Source organism: Mirounga angustirostris, unplaced genomic scaffold, assembly GCF_029215605.1.
Source record: "Mirounga angustirostris isolate CCGP_5_RB_7025 unplaced genomic scaffold, mMirAng1.0.hap1 SCAF_6, whole genome shotgun sequence".
NCBI lineage: Eukaryota > Metazoa > Chordata > Mammalia > Carnivora > Phocidae > Mirounga > Mirounga angustirostris.
The window spans coordinates 6,065,206-6,083,008 of record NW_026991714.1 but is presented as its reverse complement, the minus strand read 5'-3'; the positions used below and the strand labels follow the sequence as shown (position 1 = coordinate 6,083,008).

At 42.0% G+C, this 17,803-nt stretch overlaps 1 protein-coding gene and 1 long non-coding RNA gene across 2 annotated transcripts; one reads left to right on the top strand and one right to left on the bottom strand.

The window, feature by feature from the left end:
* Nucleotides 1-754: 754 nt before the first annotated feature.
* Nucleotides 755-6,924, bottom strand: DUSP12 (dual specificity phosphatase 12). The gene is made up of 6 exons (XM_045876782.3): nucleotides 6,557-6,924; nucleotides 4,990-5,103; nucleotides 4,779-4,897; nucleotides 4,280-4,376; nucleotides 3,568-3,754; nucleotides 755-1,152 (listed from the first exon to the last, which is right to left on the bottom strand). The coding sequence occupies exons 1-6, from the start codon at nucleotides 6,898-6,900 to the stop codon at nucleotides 991-993; spliced, it is 1,023 nt and encodes a 340-aa protein (XP_045732738.1). The 5' UTR covers nucleotides 6,901-6,924; the 3' UTR covers nucleotides 755-990.
* LOC123845886 (uncharacterized) lies at nucleotides 6,653-16,958 on the top strand. Its single transcript, XR_006791118.3, has 3 exons — nucleotides 6,653-6,795; nucleotides 10,688-10,813; nucleotides 13,653-16,958. It is a non-coding gene; the product is annotated as an uncharacterized LOC123845886 (long non-coding RNA).
* The last annotated feature ends 845 nt before the right edge of the window (nucleotides 16,959-17,803 follow it).

Genomic DNA, 17,803 nt, shown 5'->3' with positions numbered 1-17,803 from the left:
TCAATAAATTGCAGCTCCCCACTGGCTCCCGCACGCTCTCTCTGTAAAAATAAATAAATAAATAAAATTAAACTAGGTACTTTTAAGAGATCCATTTTCACTTTTTCCATTTAAACCTATTCCCATTTTGGTGTTTATATACATACATGTAAATATGCAAAGTGTCTTAAGAACATGGACTATATTTCTCTTTATTAGCTAATTCCGATTTCATGTAAATGTTCAAATATCTAATTAGGTCCAATTCTAATTATTAGTAATGAGTAAAATAAACTCCAGTTTCGAGAGATCATGTTAAAAAGTTAATCTGGACACAGTACCTTTTCCAGTACTCTAACCTATCAGGCTAAAAAAGTAATTAATATGTAGTTATTCCACATGTATTTTCCTCATCATTAGAAACACACCTAACATTAATACATTTCTTTAAGCAGATTACTTCAAAACGTATCTTAAACATACTTTTCTAAAAATTTACTTAATTGGGATTCCTAAAGAGTAACAGGAAAAGCTTAGTCAATGTTTTACTAATAGCCTTTCCTTCTACATTTCCAAGAAAAATCCAGACATATGCAGATTTACTAATGTACCTTAAAGAGAAATAAGTTTCAAAATATGTCCAAACAAATCTGCTTTACATTTCTAGAAATTAAAAAAAATCTACTTAAACATCATTTCCAACTTTTATAAATAATTTTGTCTAAACATTCCAAAAATCAGAACGCTTGAAAATATATGAAACAAAGAATATGGGTTATAGAAAATTTTAATATCAAATAAAGTACAATTTACATGATTAAAAGTTTTGATTTCCATATAATGTATTCTACTTAAATGGTGTAAGAGACTAACAAATAACAAAGCACAGTTTCCATGTCACATCAAATGAAATGCTGATGGCCTATAAACTAGACAATCTGCCATGAATGACAACCAGCGAGGGAAGCACACATCAGCAACTTTCTTTCCAAGCTATCAAAAATGTCAAGTTCATATTTTTCTTGTTTGTGATCCCAAAACCGGCAGCATCTTCATTTCATCCACTCTGTTCTTATGTATTTGAAAAGCAGGTGTTATCCATCGACCACATGAGCACTGTTCACCATACCAATTGAAAGAACCCAACTTGGCATTGCATTTGGGGCAAAGAAGCTGAAATAAAGGAACTGTGTTACTTCATTCACTCACTTTTATACAAGACAAATAATTATCACTGGCAATATAGGATATAAAAACAGGTAAGACTCAGTTAAGCACTGGACTCTTGATTCAGGCTCAGGTCATGATCTCAGGGTCATGAGATCGAGCCCCACCTTGGGCTCCTTAAGCAGTGGGGAGTCTGCATCTCTCCTACCTTTCCCTCTGCCCCTCCCCCTCTCTCCCTCTCTAAAAACACAAACAATACAAAATAAAAACCAGGTAAGACATGGCTCCTACCTTCAAGGAGTTTTATGATCAAATCAGCAAGATAAAATACAACGGCAATTTACAATGACAGATGGTGGGCTATGATAATTGTGTAAGAAGCACGTTGTATGCTGGGAGAAGGACCAGATTAATCCCAGTATGGGGGCGGAAGGTAAAGGTTGAGATATGATGCAAGATTTCAGGATGTGGTATGTGTTGCCTTCTAAATCAGTCTGCAGCTTAATATCCCAAACTAAGATCATCATGGCCGAAGACTAGGAAAGCATGTTAGGAGCCTCATGTCAGATCAGTATTGATATTGGTAGCATGTAGGCTAGGCCTCAGATTCATGGCTATTTAAAAACAAACTGATACTCCAGTTAAATAGATTTAAAAAAAACCTGAACATGTCTATTATATTGTATTCTGATGTATTTAGAGCATTATTTTTTAAGTTTAGCTTGTTATTCTGTGCATGACATGAGGCAGGGAGTCTTATTTTTAATCCTAGATGATATAAGCTCTGGACATAAAACTCAGAAACCAAATTTGATTACAGAAGTATCTTAAATTTTAATATGACAAAATATACCACAAAGCTGAAAGAAGCAACAGACAGGAGAAGATATTTGCAATATAGTAGAAAAATCATTAACATCTAGACTATATAAAGAGATCCTATAATTCAATAAGAAAAAGGCAAAATCTATAGAAAAATGGACCAAGGATATAAAGGAAATTTATAGAAAAAGAAGCTATAAATAGCTGATAAATACATAACAATATTGGTCCTCAGCAGTAGTCATGGAAATTCAAATTAAAACATTTTAAGAAAAACATTTTTCATCTCCCAGATTGACAAAACTTTAAAACCAGTTTTAAAATACTCATTATGCCAAGGGTATGGAGAAATGGATACATGCATTCAATGTTAGCGAAAAGCAAATTTGTATAAGCATTTTTATTGTCAGGGTGGAATATTAGCAATATTTAAGACATACACACTCCACAGGACAGGGATTCCACTTTTAGGTCTATAGGAAAATTCAAATAAGTGTACAGAGAAGTATGCACAAATGTGACGTAGAATCTTCCACAAAAATGCCTTCATCTTATATGTTTTCCAGGCTAAATAAGAGCAGCAAGCCAAAAGCACAAGCCACAAAAGAAAGCAAGCAAGAAAGAAAAAAACAGATAAAGTGTATTTCAAAATTAAAAACCCTACTGCTGCAAATGATACCACCAAGAACGGGAAGTGACTGCTAACGGGTATAGCATTTATTCTGGGAATGACGAAAATAATGATGTTGCAAAAATTCTGTGAATATTCTAAAAACCACTGAACTGTACACTTTAAATGGGTAAATTATACAGTATGTGACTTACATCTCAATAAGCAGAATTGTCTGAAAACATGGGTTTGAACATAAGGTACCTCTTTTTAGGCAAGATGCAGACATAAACTGTTTCCTCACATATAACTATACATGTTCTACCTATTTTGTACATTATTGTATTCTTCAAGTGAAATATAGTAAGTTTCATAAAATTTTCATTATACAAACTTTTATACAAACCATAAAAACCTTTACAATCATTAAGACTAATTGTATCTTAGATTAAGAGTATCTTTAAATTAATAATATTAAGTAAACCTAAAAGAGAAATGTGGTCATCCCAGGATGCTCTCATGAGCTGCATTCTTAAGAATTAATAGGAAATGAAAATGAATTTCTTAGCAAACATACTGAACCGAAATATCAGGAAAAGAGAGAGAGGAGGCAAAAGAGAAAAAGAAAGAGAAGAAGATAAAGAAATTTTAAAATCCTTGATTTGCCCTACTTGTTACCAAGTTTTAATTTGTTAAATATATTCTAACCGGCTTATGTTAGTCTTCTATTTGAAAAATATAAATAGCCTTAAAAGGAATTAACTTAGACCAACAGCTCTCAACCAAAAGTGGTTCACTACTTTAGATAGGCTGGATTTTTACTTACTTAATTAATTTGATAGACTCTTATCTGCACTAGAAAGATATAATCTTCATAAAGAAAGTACTTATGATGGAGTGAAACACCAGTTAAAATATGGTCTAGAGGGCAAGAAACAACAAAATATAGATGATATAATGAAACTGCAGAAAATAAAATGTGTTCTTACCTGTCCATCCATCACACCCAACAAAGCAGATTCCATCCACTGTACAGGTTCAATGAAATACGATGTACATTGAGCCAGACTCCCTGTGGTGAGCATGAAAGATGGTGTCACTCTCTTGTGGGCAAAGGCTATGGGACCACTTCCTTCATTATGATCCAAAATGCTAGAACTTCGAAATAAAGATCGCCTGCAACCCCCAAACAAACAACAACATTAATGACTTCCAAAAGGATGAAAAAATAGATGAAATGTGCAGTGTTTCTTAGCAAAATAAAAATGGATTATGCTACTTTAATTTTCAATAACCTCTACAAGTAACCTGATTTACTTTCACTCTTAAGAATTTATATTCTTATATAAATGGTGGCTCAGTCATTAAGTGTCTGCCTTCGGCTCAGGTCATGATCCCAGGGTCCTGGGATCGAGTCCCACATCAGGCTCCCTGCTCAGCAGGAAGCCTGCTTCTCCCTCTCCCACTCCCCCTGCTTGTGTTCCCTCTCTCGCTCTCTCTCTCTCTCTCTCTCATCAAAAAATAAATAAAATCTTAAAAAAAAAAAGAACTTATATTCTTCTTAAAAGCAGTTTTGAGTTTGAAATTTTTATTTTGTTCAATTAAACAAATTCTTCCTACAGATTTTAAGAAAATGAAACTTTTAGTACATTTTGGCTACTGAGACAAGATAAAATCTCCAGAGGATAGAAAATATTTTACCTGCACTTTCTACACTTGTAGAGAATGCCATCTTTCAGTCCTTGTGAAATGGTGGTTGGGTCAACAGCAAAGAGTTCTTGAGGTAAGTTCTGTAATTCTACATGAGATAATTAAAATGTATCTATTTGTTGAAATCAACTCTGCATTTTCAGACAAAATTCAGCGAATGTCAAATTGAGGCAAGAAGTGCTAACCTCAGGAAAAAAAAAAAAATCTCCAGTGTTGAGAAATCAAGGTGAGGTCAGAGAGCATAGTGAAGAAGCCCTGGGGTTCTGAGCACAGACTGCCTGAGTTCAAATCCCAGCCCACCACTTACAAACCATGTGACCTTGAACAAGTTATTTCTTGCTAAACCACTGGTTCAGAAGGAGGAAAAAAAAAAAAATTGTACCTGTCTCAAGGGATTACTGGAAAAGTGAGATAACGCACCTGAAGCCTTTAGCATCAGAGTAAAGAGCATCTAAAAAGGGCCCAATAAGTACTAGCAATTATTACTTACCTGGATACTTTTCTGTAACTTTTTGTAAACGATATTGCTTATAAATTGCACTAGAGGTATCTACTTCATATCCCATTGCCTGGTATAATTTCAGTTGCCACTCAAATCCCTCATTCATCCTGTAAGGACAAACAAATACAAAGTTAAGTTTTCTCTAAATGGATAAAATCACATTAAAAAAACAGAATTATTTCTATAACAAAAAACTCACTTAGCCTCTGGTTTGATGATCTGGAGATTTTCATAGGCTTTTTCAAAGGTAAGCTGGTCAGTCTTCATCATAAAAGCAATCATTATAGCCACACTTCGACTAACTCCTGCATGACTGAAAAAGAGACCTTTAAAATAAAATATCAAATAGCAGCAATTAAAAAAAAAAAAAAAGCCCAGCTCCCTATCAACGGTAAAGTTCATGTCCAGTTCATGTCTGCTTCTTCTACCCAAATAAACCCTTTGCCTCTAAAATACTACCCACACACAAAAGAATTATTCCTTTATTTCCTTGATCTTTTTGAATTCTGAACCATGGGAATGTATTACCTTTTCAAAAATAATTACACTAATTTAAAAAATTTTATAATGGCTTTGGAAAAAATCCAACGCTCCTTTGCTCTTGGCATTAAAGGCCCTGAAGATCTGGTCCAGGCTTCTTTCCATTTTACCACTACCTTATGTCCTTCATGTAAATATTTACAGCAAGTACTGGCAAGGAGTAAAAGTGCGGACTCAATAAATTTAAACTAGTTATTACACTCCAATGCAACTAAAGAGGACTACTAAGAATTCCCAAATACCTATCAAGATTTTCTTACAGGCATTGCTACAACTTACTCCCATCTTTCCCCTGGGCATGGCTTTGGGCTCCTTTATGTCCTAACCAATTTTCCTCTCCCCATTTCTCTTCACCAACCACCCTCTGCCCCAAACAAAAACACTGAAAATAATCTGCTTTTCCTTGGAAGTTGGAATAACCTTAACCTTTGTTCATCTCTTTTAGTACACCACTCGAATCCTAATCTGCATTACAGTCATCCGGGGACGTTGTCTGGCTTCTCCCGAAGAGCCTTTTTTTTTTTTTAAATAAAGATTTTATTTATTTTTTGATGAGAGAGAGAGAGAGAACACAAGCAGGGGGAGTGGGAGAGGGAGAAGCAGGCTTCCTGCCGAGCAAGGAGCCCGAAGTGGGGCTCGATCCCAGGACCCTGGGATCATGACCTGAGCCGAAGGCAGATGCTTAACGACTGAGCCAGCCAGGTGCCCCTATACTTCAATTTTTTTTTTTAAGATTTTATTTATTTATTTGACAGAGAAAGACACAGCGAGAGAGGGAACACAAGCAGGGGGAGTGGGAGAGGGAGAAGCAGGCTTCCCGCTGAGCAGGGAGCCTGATGTGGGACTTGATCCCAGGACCCTGGCATCATGACCTGAGCCGAAGGCAGACGCCCAGCCACTGAGCCACCCAGGCGCTCCCCGAGGAGCCTTTAAACTCTTTTTAGGTTCAGGGACTTTGCCATCTATCAGCCCCCACTAAAAAACAACTCGGGGATGGGGCCGGGGGCTTCAGAACGAACCAACGGAAACAAGTCTGAATCAACAAAACGAGAATGAATGAGAGCAAGCACGCCATCGGGGGCCCGCCTCCTGCCCCTCCTCTCTCTCGGACACGCGCCAGTCGCGGAAGGGACGGAGACGACGTTCTGGTGGCCTGACCGCCCCTCCGTCCTCCCCGAGGCTCCTCGGAGGAGGCGGGGCCGCTCCCCGACGGGCGGGCCACTCACCAGTGCACCAACACGGCGCGGCCCTCGGCGCGGGCCTGGCTGATGAAGGCCACGCACCGGTCCAGACGGCTGAGCAGGTCAGTCTCGGGCCTGTCCAGCGCCGACACGAAGAGGCTCCGTAGACCCTCCATCCCCGCCCCCGACTTGAAGTCGGGCTCCTCTGAGTCCACCGTCAGCACGGCCGTGATGCCCGCCCGCCTCAGGCGGTCCGGCTCCGCCGCGGCCGCCGCTCCGCCCAGGTACAGCCCCGGCCGCACCTCCAGCATCTGCCCGGCGGAGCTGGCGCAGCCCTGACCGCGCGCCCGCCGCTCGCAGCCATGGCTCCCTGCCTGAGCCTCCAACATGGCGGCCGCCCGGGGCCAAGCGGGCAGGGCCCTACCATGGAGTAGGCGGCCGGCTAGAACGCCCTCTCCGGGGACGAGCCGGCCTGAGCCGCGCAGGGCCTCCCTCGGAGGACCACGGCGACCGTGGGAACGTGTACTAGCTGGGGAGGCGCTGGGCGTCTGAGGCCGAGCGGGCTTTAAACCCGGGTCTGGCCGCAGCCCCCGCAGCTTGATGGCAGCAGATAAATTCCCCAAGTACAGGGTTTCCCAGGCTTATAGTGCTGAGACTTTACGGAAAGGGACAAGAAGAGCAGCGGGACTCAAATTTGAAATGATGGTCCCACCGACTGAATCAGCAGTACCATTTTATGCATTTGGGGTAAAACAGTTGTTTTTTTCCCCCCAACATTTATGAAGCCGTTCGTTTGTATTTCTTCTCTTGTGACTATTTTTTTTTTTTGTCTCTTTGCCCAGTATTTTTATTGGCCTGTGAATCTCTTTCTTGTTAATGCATACTGTCCTATATACTTTTTTTTTAAAGATTTATTTATTTATTTATTTGACAGAGCGAGAGAGGGAACACAAGCAGGGGGAGTGGGAGAGGGAGAAGCAGGCTTCCTGCGGAGCAGGGAGCCCGATGCGGGGCTCGATCCCGGGACTCCAGGACCATGACCTGAGCCGAAGGCAGACGCCCAACGACTGAGCCACCCAGGCGCCCCAGGAGAGAGAGAATCTTTTTTTTAAGATTTTATTTATTTATTTGACAGAGAGAGACCCAGCGAGAGAGGGAACACAAGCAGGGGGAGTGGGAGAAGGAGAAGCAGGCCTCCCGCAGAGCAGGGAGCCCGATGCGAGGCTCGATCCCAGGACCCCGGGATCATGACCTGAGCCGAAGGCAGACACCTAACGACTGAGCCACCCAGGCGCCCCCTGTCCTATATACTTTGAAGATAGTAATCCCATGTTCTTGTATGCTCCTACCCTCCAACCGAAGACCACCAGGAATCTACATCACTTTCTTATCATTTGTATGTTCACTGAAGTAGCATTTTTAATTTCCTTCAAGAACTTTTCCTTTGCATTCACATTTTAGCTAATTGTTTGGCACAAAAGGCTTAGTTTTCAGCCTATCTTGGCTTTTGACACGCCTCTGCCACTAAACTTAATCATTTCTAGCTTCTGCCTTAAAGTGAGAGATGTGTGAGTCCTTTCACTTGAACACTTAGAGACCGTTGTAGGATGATTAATTGGCTGCTTTCAATATTGTTGTGTCTCAGGGACTAGGGAGGCCTGTGGAGAGGGAGACAGATTGGGGGAATGACTGGTCTGTGGAGCAGTGAGAACATATATAACATTTGTTAAATTTGTTGTCTTATATAGATGTGATTTGTGGCACCCGAAAGCAATTACAATAGTAACATCAAAGATCACTGGTCAGAGATCACCATAACAAATATGATAATAATGAAATTGTGGAAATGTTGGGAGAATTGCCAAAATGTGACAGAGACATGAAGTGAACAAATGCTAAATGCTGTTGGGAAAATAGTGCCAATACGCTTGCTCAATGCAGGGCTGCCACAGACCTTCAATTTGTAAAACATGGAATACTTGTGAAGCATAATAACACAGGTATGCCTTTATAGGATTTGGGCTTATATTAGGTGATTTTGGACAGAGTCCAAGGAAGCAGGGCTTTGCTCTGGATTGGACACTGTCAGGAAGTGGCGGTGATTCTAGGATTGGGTATATCAGTGCATTTTCCCTATAGGGAGAGAAGGCTACATAGATGCTACAGCCGTAATTGGTCAAGAGGTAGTAGACAGACACATGGACCAATGGAACAGAATACAGAGTCCAGAAATAGACCCTCACATATATACTCAAATGATCTTCAACAGGTGCTGGTGGGACAATGGCGAAAAATAGCCTCTTCAAATGGTGCTGGGAAAACTGTATATGCACGTGTCAAAGAATGGAGTATGATCCCTACCTTAAACAATATACAAAATTAATTCAAAATTGATTAAGGACCTAAACATAAGACTGTAAAACCCAGGGCTCCTGGATGGCTCAGTCAGTTGAGCATCTGACTCTTGATTTCGGCTCAGGTCATGATCTCAGGGTCATGGGTTGGAGCCTGGCATTGGGCTCCACACTCAGCAGCAAGTCTGCTTGTCCCTCTCCCTCTTCTCCTCCCTCTGCTTGTGTTCTCTCTCTCAAATTAATAAATAAAAATCTTTAGGGGCACCTGGGTGGCTCGGTCAGTTAAGCATCTGCCTTCAGCTCAGGTCATGGTCCCAGAAAAAAAGCGAGCTAAGCCCAAAGTTAGCAGAAGGAAGGAAATAACAAAGATCAGAGCAGAAATAAATGAAATAGAGACCAGAAAATCAATAGAAGAGATCAATGAAACAAAGATCTGGTTTGGGTTTTTTTTAAGGTAAACAAAACTGACAAAACTTTAGCCAGACTCACTAAGCCAAAAGGAGAGAAATCAAAATCAGAGAGAGGAAACATTACAACTGACACCACAGAAATATAAGGGATCATGAGAGACTAGTATAAACAATTATCTGCTAACAAATCGGATAACCTAGAAGAAATAGATGCATTCTAGGAAACATGTAGCCTACAAAGACTGAGTCATGAATAAATAGAAAATCTGAGCAGACCAATAATGAGTAAGTAGATTAAATCATTAATCAAAAATCTTCCAAAAAAAAAAAAATCCCCAAGGCCAGATGGTATCACTGGTGAATTCTACCAAACATTTAAGGAAAAATTAATGCCAATCCTTCTCAAGGTCTTCCAAAAAATTAAAGAGGAGGGAACACTCCCAAATCCATTTTACAAAGGCATTACTGTGATTACAAAGCCAAATAAGGACACTACAAGGAAAGAGAACCTCAGGCCAATATCCCTGATGAATATAGATGCAAAAATTCTCAACAAAATATTAGCAAGTAGAATTTAACAGCAAATTAAAGGATCATACACCATGATCAAGTGGGATTTATCCTTGGGAGGTAAGGATGGCTCAACATTCACAAATTAATAAATGTGATACACCAAATTAGCAGAATGAAGGATAAAAATCACACGATCATCTCAATAGATGCATAAAAAGCATTTGACAATATATAACATCTTTTCATGGTAAAAAAAAAAAACCACACACACAAACTTTCAACAATTGGGCATGAAGGAACATGTCTCAACATAATTTAACAGGCCTTACATAGCAAGCCCATAGCTAACTTCATACTCAACAATGAAAGATTGAATGTTTTCCTCTAAGATCAGGGTCAGGACGTAACTGCCCACTCTCACCACTCCTATTCTACATAGTATTGGAGTCCCAGCCAAAGCAAACAGGCAAGAAAAGAAATAGGACACATCCAAATCGGAAAGGAAAAAATAAACTTGCTTTTGCTTGCAGATATGTGATCCTATATATAGGAAATCCTAAAGACTCTCCCCAAAAACTGTTAGAACTAATCCACAAGTTCAGTAAAATTACAGGATACAAAGTCAACATACAGAAATCAGTTGCATTTCTATATACTAAAAACAAACTATCTGAAAAAGAAAGAAAGCCATCTCATTCACAACAGCATCAGAAACAACTCAGGAATCAATGTGACCCAGGAGGTAAAAGGCCCATACACTGAAATATGAAGGATTAGCCTTTTCCATGGTAACCAGAGGAAAGGGGGAAAGAGTGGGTGGGGATGCAAGGAAGCTCAGTGGTTTGGTGGCAAGAAGCTATAGGCATTTTCTTGCGATGTTTTCTATTTTCTGGGTAAAGAATCCGGCTTATATGCTGAGAATGAGGATGGAAGTTTGAGAAGAAGCAGTTTGAGGAAAATTTGCCTGGAGAGAGTGGAGAACGTCCGCGGAAGCTGACCTGTGGGGTCAGGCGTCCCAGTGCCTGGTCAGTGTTCGCATCATAAAAATAAAAGTCTTCCGTGCGGTAAAGGGTTAACTCAGTAGGCCTTGGTTGCTCAAGCTCAAGCTTGAGGGTAGTCTCTGGAATAAGGAAAAACTGGAACTATCTAAATGACTGCAGGCAATAGGTTGTATCCAGTCAATGAGATACTAGGCAACTATTTAAAAATTTTTTTTTAATTTTTTTTTTTTTTAAGATTTTATTTATTTGTGAGAGAGAGAATGAGAGACAGAGAGCATGAGAGGGAGGAGGGTCAGAGGGAGAAGCAGACTCCCTGCTGAGCAGGGAGCCCGATGCGGGACTTGATCCCGGGACTCCAGAATCATGACCTGAGCCGAAGGCAGTCGCTTAACCAACTGAGCCACCCAGGCACCCCTAGGCAACTATTTTAAAGATAACAAAGGAAATGGTCAATGCTAACTATGTTATATCTATCTATCTATCTATCTATCTATCTATCTATCTATATCTATATACTTTTTATAGCTAGAGCTCCTCGGTGTGGAGGGACAAGTTGGTTTTTTAAAGCTGGTTTACAAATAGAAAACATGTCTTAGCCCGCTTATATGTATATGAAAAACATTGAAAGATATATATCAAACCGTTAACAGTGCTTATTTCTGCGAGCTGGCTTAAGAGACTTACATGATAGTCCTCACACACTTCATTCTATGTAGCTGTTTTGGTTTTTTTTCAACTACTATCATTAAAAGTATTCATTGTAGGGGTGCCTTCCTGACTCTGTCAGAAGAGCATGTGACTCTTGATCTTGGGGTCATGAGTTTGAGTCCCATGTGGAATATACAATTATTTAAATAAAAACTTCAAAAAATTAAATCATTCATTGTTAACAATTATAGATATTTATATTCTGGAAAAAGTGGTAAAAAAACTATTAAGGGTTCATCTCCTGGACATTTTATGAAGTTATCTCAATCATTCCCTCAACTTTATTAGTTTTCTGTTGGAAGTGAGCTTTCGATCCTCAACTCCCTAAAATGGCTAGAAGCTCCTTCAAGGATGGGAGTAGGAGACACATGTGAATTGTTACTAAAGAGCCTGGCCCAGTAAATAGCTGTAACTGGATAACTGAAGCTGAAGATATTTACCAGGTTCTGCATTTGTACTCTTCACCACTAGATGACACCCTTGATGCTTTGGCCAGATAGATTTTTCTGTCCCTCCCTTACAATAGGGAAAAACCGGTATGACAACCTGTAAGAAAAACAGGATGTTAGGAGAGGAAATGCAGGCTTTAGAGAAGGAGCTGGATTGTTTTCTGTCAAAGAGAAAAGAGGCTCCCTGTCCTAGGAGTAGTAGCCCTCACCCCCACCCTGCCACGCCACACCACACAGACCCAAAGGTAATTTATCTGTTCATTTTATCATCAGAAACCCTGCAACCTTGATAAATATGGATTAAACAAAAATTCTTACAATTGCTAAAAGATTGTCAAGTATGTGGTGGCTTGCATGTTAAGAAGACACCCATTTTGTGTAACAAGACCTGATCACATGAGAATACACATCACCCAGACTTCCCCTTCTTTAGTTGTTTCTCAGAAATGTTTGGCTACAGTATGATAATTTATCATTTTTGTCTTTAAAAGTATTTTCTGTAGGGTGCCTGGGTGGCTCAGTCAGTTAAGCGACTGCCTTCGGCTCAGGTCTTGATCCTGGAGTCCCGGGATCAAGTCCCGCATCGGGCTCCCTGCTCAGCGGGGAGTCTGCTTCTCCCTCTGACCCTCCTCCCTCTCGTGCTCTCTGTCTCTCATTCTCTCTCTCGCAAAAAAATAAATAAAATCTTAAAAAAAAAAAAAGTATTTTCTGTAAACGCATATCTATGCTGAGCCATGAGCAAGGAAATTTCCCCTCTTTTGCCCCATCACCTCCCCATCAAAGTCCAAAAATGAACTTCCTCCTTCTATCCTCAACATGTTTACCGGACCCTCCTATACCCAATGAGTTATCAGTAAATGTTTGTCAATGGTGTTCTTCATGGGACTTAAAATCAAAGGGCGCCTGGGTGGCTCAGTCGTTAAGCGTCTGCCTTCGGCTCAGGTCATGATCCCAGGGTCCTGGGATTGAGTCCCACATCGGGCTCCCTGCTGGGTGGGAAGCCTGCTTCTCCCTCTCCCACTCCCCCTGCTTGTGTTCCTGCTCTCGCTATCTCTCTCTGTCAAATAAATAAATAAAATCTTAAAAAAAAAAAAAATCAAAGACAGGGATGAAGATCCACCTGAAATGTACTTTGAGGCCAAGTAAAAATGAACCAAAAATACAAACGGGTGATAATGACATAATTCCATTATTTGGCTTGTGGTTGCGAGGGGAAGTGGCTATCTAGAAAGTGATGAGCTGGGACTAGGCATTGTTCTGGAGGGGCACAGTCTGAAGCCAGAGAAAACCTAAGTGTGATCCTGAGCTGCACTGGCCCCTGCTTCCCAGCAACATGTGGTGATGTGCCTTTCTAGAAAGTTCTCTGATTTCCCTAAGTCTCTGTTTCTTCCTCTGCAAAATTGGAGTGATTATAGCCATATTACATGACTTACTAGTGACAGAGAGATATCCTGCGCTGAACCCCTGCACCAAGAACAGCCTCCAGGGGCTTGGGAGAGGGGAGCTGAGTTGGGGTGAGGGAGATGCCTGCAGATGGCTTGTTCTGCTGAAGCTGTTGAGCAGAGATGAACCATGGACTGTGATCTGTCCAGGAATTCAGTGGTCATGAAGATTAGGGGAAAGTGGATTCTAACCAACAACCCTGCGCAAGCTCACTTGTTCACTTGGCGTCTGTGTCTTTGTAAAGATGTGTTCTCCTTCCCTAGAGGCATACCTACTGTCAAGATTGAGGAAGAAACTTCAGCTCTAGGCACCCTGGGACCAGAGATAACTGAATGGAGTTGGAGCACCCTCGGTGTGGAGGGACAACTTGGTCAACTGACGCAACAACTCTCCCTGCCTCACTCCCAACCCCTCCCCAACCCCCAACATTTGCAAACTTACCATGTCCTGCAGCTATCCTGAGAAATGCTGTGCCAGGAACTGATCTCAGTTTCTTTTTGACTCAAAGAGAAACTGGTAAACAGAGAGTCAGATGAGCAGAGCAAAGGGGACCACAAATGTTCCCCGTTGCACATTGGGGGTTTGCTGGGTTACATTTAGCAGAACCTGCTTCCCCATCCGCAAACAAAATGCAGGGAATGGCCTATGTTACAACCTTCCCAACGTTAACAACTTTGGAGCTCTTTTGCTGCCCAAACTTCATCCAGTGAGTTACAGTGGAGAGAGCTCTGGACAGGTGCACCCAAGTCCTAGACAGAAGTGTTGTTCTGTCATGTGGTGGTTGTAGGACTTGGCCAAGCCAGTTAAACCCTCTGAACTGCAGTGTCTCCAACCACAAAAGACAAGGCCAATGATGCCGCTTCTAACATTCCCCAGAGGGCTTAAATTATCAAATCTGAAATCCTATAAACTTTTGGTCAGTCCACAAAAGATTTCGAAATCCTTTAAAATGCTGTTCCTTGCCCCTCCTCACCACCAAATATACTCCACTTGTCAGTGTTTCATATTTACAATCTCACCCGTTCCAGGAAATATTTCTTTGCCCACTCCTACCAGTAATCTACTCATCCCCAGCCAGGAGAACTGAAAGTAGTGACAGGCCATTTACAAACATTCAAATCAGCAGGAGGAAACTGCCCAAGGAGAAAAACCAAAAACAAAAGCTAGATTTGGATGTTCACAGAAGCACTTCCATTTGGTCCCAAAGTTGAAATATTTTTTTAAATTACATAATGAAACCCTCCTTGATTCTATCTCCATTGATTCGTTCTTGCTTAGCAATGAGAACACTGCACGGAATCAGATGAAGACCTTAGGGTCAAGCTTGCTCTGTGTAGATATAGGTACAGATACCCAAACCATGTGCTACGCTGGCCATACAAACAAAATACTTGGGGCTCAGACAAAAAAAGGAATTCATTTTGGCTGGACAAAACTGGGAGAAACTCTCTGAGAAGGTGGCATTTGAGTTGGGTCTTTCCCAGAGGTGAAGGAGATGAGGGGAAAGAGGTGGGGGAGAGCCAGGAGGAGGGTGCACCCAGATCTGAGGACTGACACCCGAGACGGTCTCATTCTGCATGCCCAATGTGGCTAACTAAAGAGATTATTTCTTGTCAGACTTCACAAGGCATCCTGGGACATGTGTTCGGTCACATTGGCCATATCCAGCCCTAATGGCAGCCACATCAAGTTGCAGCCCCTGTGGAGGCCTCATGGTTCCACAGCCCCCTGTCACAGAGGGTCTCAGAATCCCGTAGCAGCCTGCCAGGTACTGAGTGGATAGGCCTCCATCTCTGCTTATACCTTTAGGCCATCAAACCAGTAAGGTTGCCTCCGATCCAAAACAATGTTCTAGAGCAGGTTCCTGCAGGAATGACTGATAAGCACGTACAGAAATAAGCAGCTAGGGCGCCTGGGTGGCTCAGTTGGTTAAGCGACTGCCTTCGGCTCAGGTCATGATCTTGGAGTCCCGGGATCGAGTCCCACGTCGGGCTCCCTGCTCAGCAGGGAGTCTGCCTCTCTCTCTGACCCTCCCCCCTCTCATGCTCTCTATCTCATTCTCTCTCTCAAATAAATAAATAAAATTAAAAAAAGAAAGAAAGAAAGAAAGAAGCAGCTATATTCAGCACAGTGTTATCAGCCATAGACAGCATGGCTCTTAACTATAGCTAGTCATATGGTGGGCATGGTGACTGTAGTTAATAACACTGTACTGCATACTTAGAAGTCGCTAAGAGAGTAGATCTTAAAAGTTCTCATCACAAGAAAAAAATTCTGTGACTATGTGTGGTGATGGGTGTTAAGCAGACTTACTGAGGTGATCATGTCACGATACATATAAATATTGAGTCATTCCATTGTATTCCTGAAGCTGTACGTTGGATGTCAATTATACCTCAATTTAAAACCAGCAGCAGCGTCCACCAGGGGCCAGCATGAGCTTACCAAGATCAGTCTTGCTCGGATAGTCTGTTCTTTTCCTGACAGAATGACTACGTAGGCAGATGAAGGAGACTGCTCACACACCAGATCTGTACTTCTCTGGGCTGTGGGATACATCTCCTGTGGACAAGGGCAGAAATATAGGCTGGATATCAGAACAATTGAGTCATGAGTTGAGGTTGGTAGTTGGTTAAACGATTGTACCAGAAGGAACAGAAATGGATCAAGGAGAGAGATTTCTAGGGAGAGAGAGCCCTCACGTAAATTTCTTTCATCTGTTTTATACAACTTTTTGTTGTTGTGGATTGATTTGGGTTAGGGTACTGAAGACCGGCTTACCTAATCTGCATGTGTTACAGCCGAGAGGAACTACAGTGGGATCCAAAATGATCTTAGGAAGCTAACAAAGACAAAGTTCAAAAGAGATAAGGTTCTGCACTTCGGTCCCCCAAATGAATCACAGAAATATAAATTGGGGGGCAAAGAAGTACACCTTAGATGGAAAGAATCCTACAGGTGAGTTTGCAGACAGTAAGCTTAATGAGGCTGGGCGAAATCACTGGAGCCCTGGAAAAGCTGTTGTCCTTCTCCACCCCCGTGTCTGTTTCTACCCCTCCACTAACAAGTCCTTTAGTCTCTGGGTCTCCATTCGGGTTTCTAGAATCAACAAGTTGGACTAAATCTCCAGGTCCCTGACAGCAGTAAATTTGAAGACCCAGCCCTTTACCTTCTCTGGAATTGGGGTCAGCGTTCACTCCACTACCTTCTCGAGTGCCTTTCTGAGCTGCAGAACCTGGAAAGTTGGAAGGGACGAAGACTCCCTTGCCACGCGGTGTGGGGCCCAGCTGAGGTCTGGCCACTCGGAAGCCTTTGGATAACATACAGAAGGTGAAAGTGAAGAAGAGGCTGTACTTCGGTCGCTTCTGTTCCTTCTGGAAACAGGGTGCAGAGGGTTTGGGGTTTTCCATAGCAGCCGTGGCAGAGATTCCAGCGTCCAGGATCTAGCTCAGCGGTGCTCAGAGGCAGGGCCCTGAGCATCCATTTCTTGGACTAGAGCAGACCAGGTTCCCTCCTGGTGCCCCCGAAATCATTGCTTCTTTCTTATCTTATCATGGCTATTTCTCTGATCACAGCTGTGTCCGAGTGGTCCTTGACTGGCGATTTTCTGATCATGGAAGGAGCAACATCTCCCACAGTGGCTTGATACTGGGAGGCTTCGCTGAAAACTCAAACTAGAATCTGTTTCTTCATCTATCCCAACTATTCTGTAGGCTGTTAAATACTATGTAATAAATTCCTTCCTACTTCATCCAGCTAGAGTGGATTCTGTTCTCCAAAACTGAATGCTGATCAATATGACAGTATACTTTTTTTTTTTTTAAGTCCTGGAAGAGCACACACTAAATTGTTAGATGGTGGTGACCTCTGTAACCACCGGGGGGGTGGGAAGGTGGCCTCCGAAAGCAGACTTGAACATTTTTCTATATACTGTGACTTTTTAAAAATAGAGACAACATAGTCCCTCGTGAGGCTATGCTTAAAAAATTAAATAAGGTGGATGACTTGTATGTTGAAAGCACAATTTGTGGCATAATCAAAAGCAGCTTTTTAATCTTTTCATAATCCATTTAAAATGTATTTAATGGGTCAGGGGCGCCTGGGTGGCTCATTCGTTAAGCGTCTGTCTTCGGCTCGGGTCATGATCCCAGGGTCCTGGGATCGAGGTCCTGGGATTGAGCCCCGCATCGGGCTCCCTGCTCGGCAGGGAGCCTGCTTCTCCCTCTCCCACTCCCCCTGCTTGTGTTCCCTCTCTCGCTGTGTCTCTCTCTGTCAAATAAATAAAATCTCTTAAAAAAAAAAAAATGTATTCGATGGGTCAGTCTTGCCCTGCTCCCAGCACTTTCCTAGCGGTATTGGCATCCATTGGGAGCTTGTTAGAAATGCTGGATCTCGGGCCCCACCTTGGACCCAC

Coding starts and splice junctions, on each gene's coding strand:
- DUSP12 (XM_045876782.3), bottom strand. CDS start 6,900: ATGTTGGAGGCTCAGGCAGGGAGCCATGGCTGCGAGCGGCGGGCGCGC. Junction 4,377..4,778: donor AGTTACAGAAAAGTATCCAG/GTAAGTAATAAT, acceptor TATCTCATGTAG/AATTACAGAACTTACCTCAA. Junction 3,755..4,279: donor TACAAGTGTAGAAAGTGCAG/GTAAAATATTTT, acceptor TGGGGGTTGCAG/GCGATCTTTATTTCGAAGTT.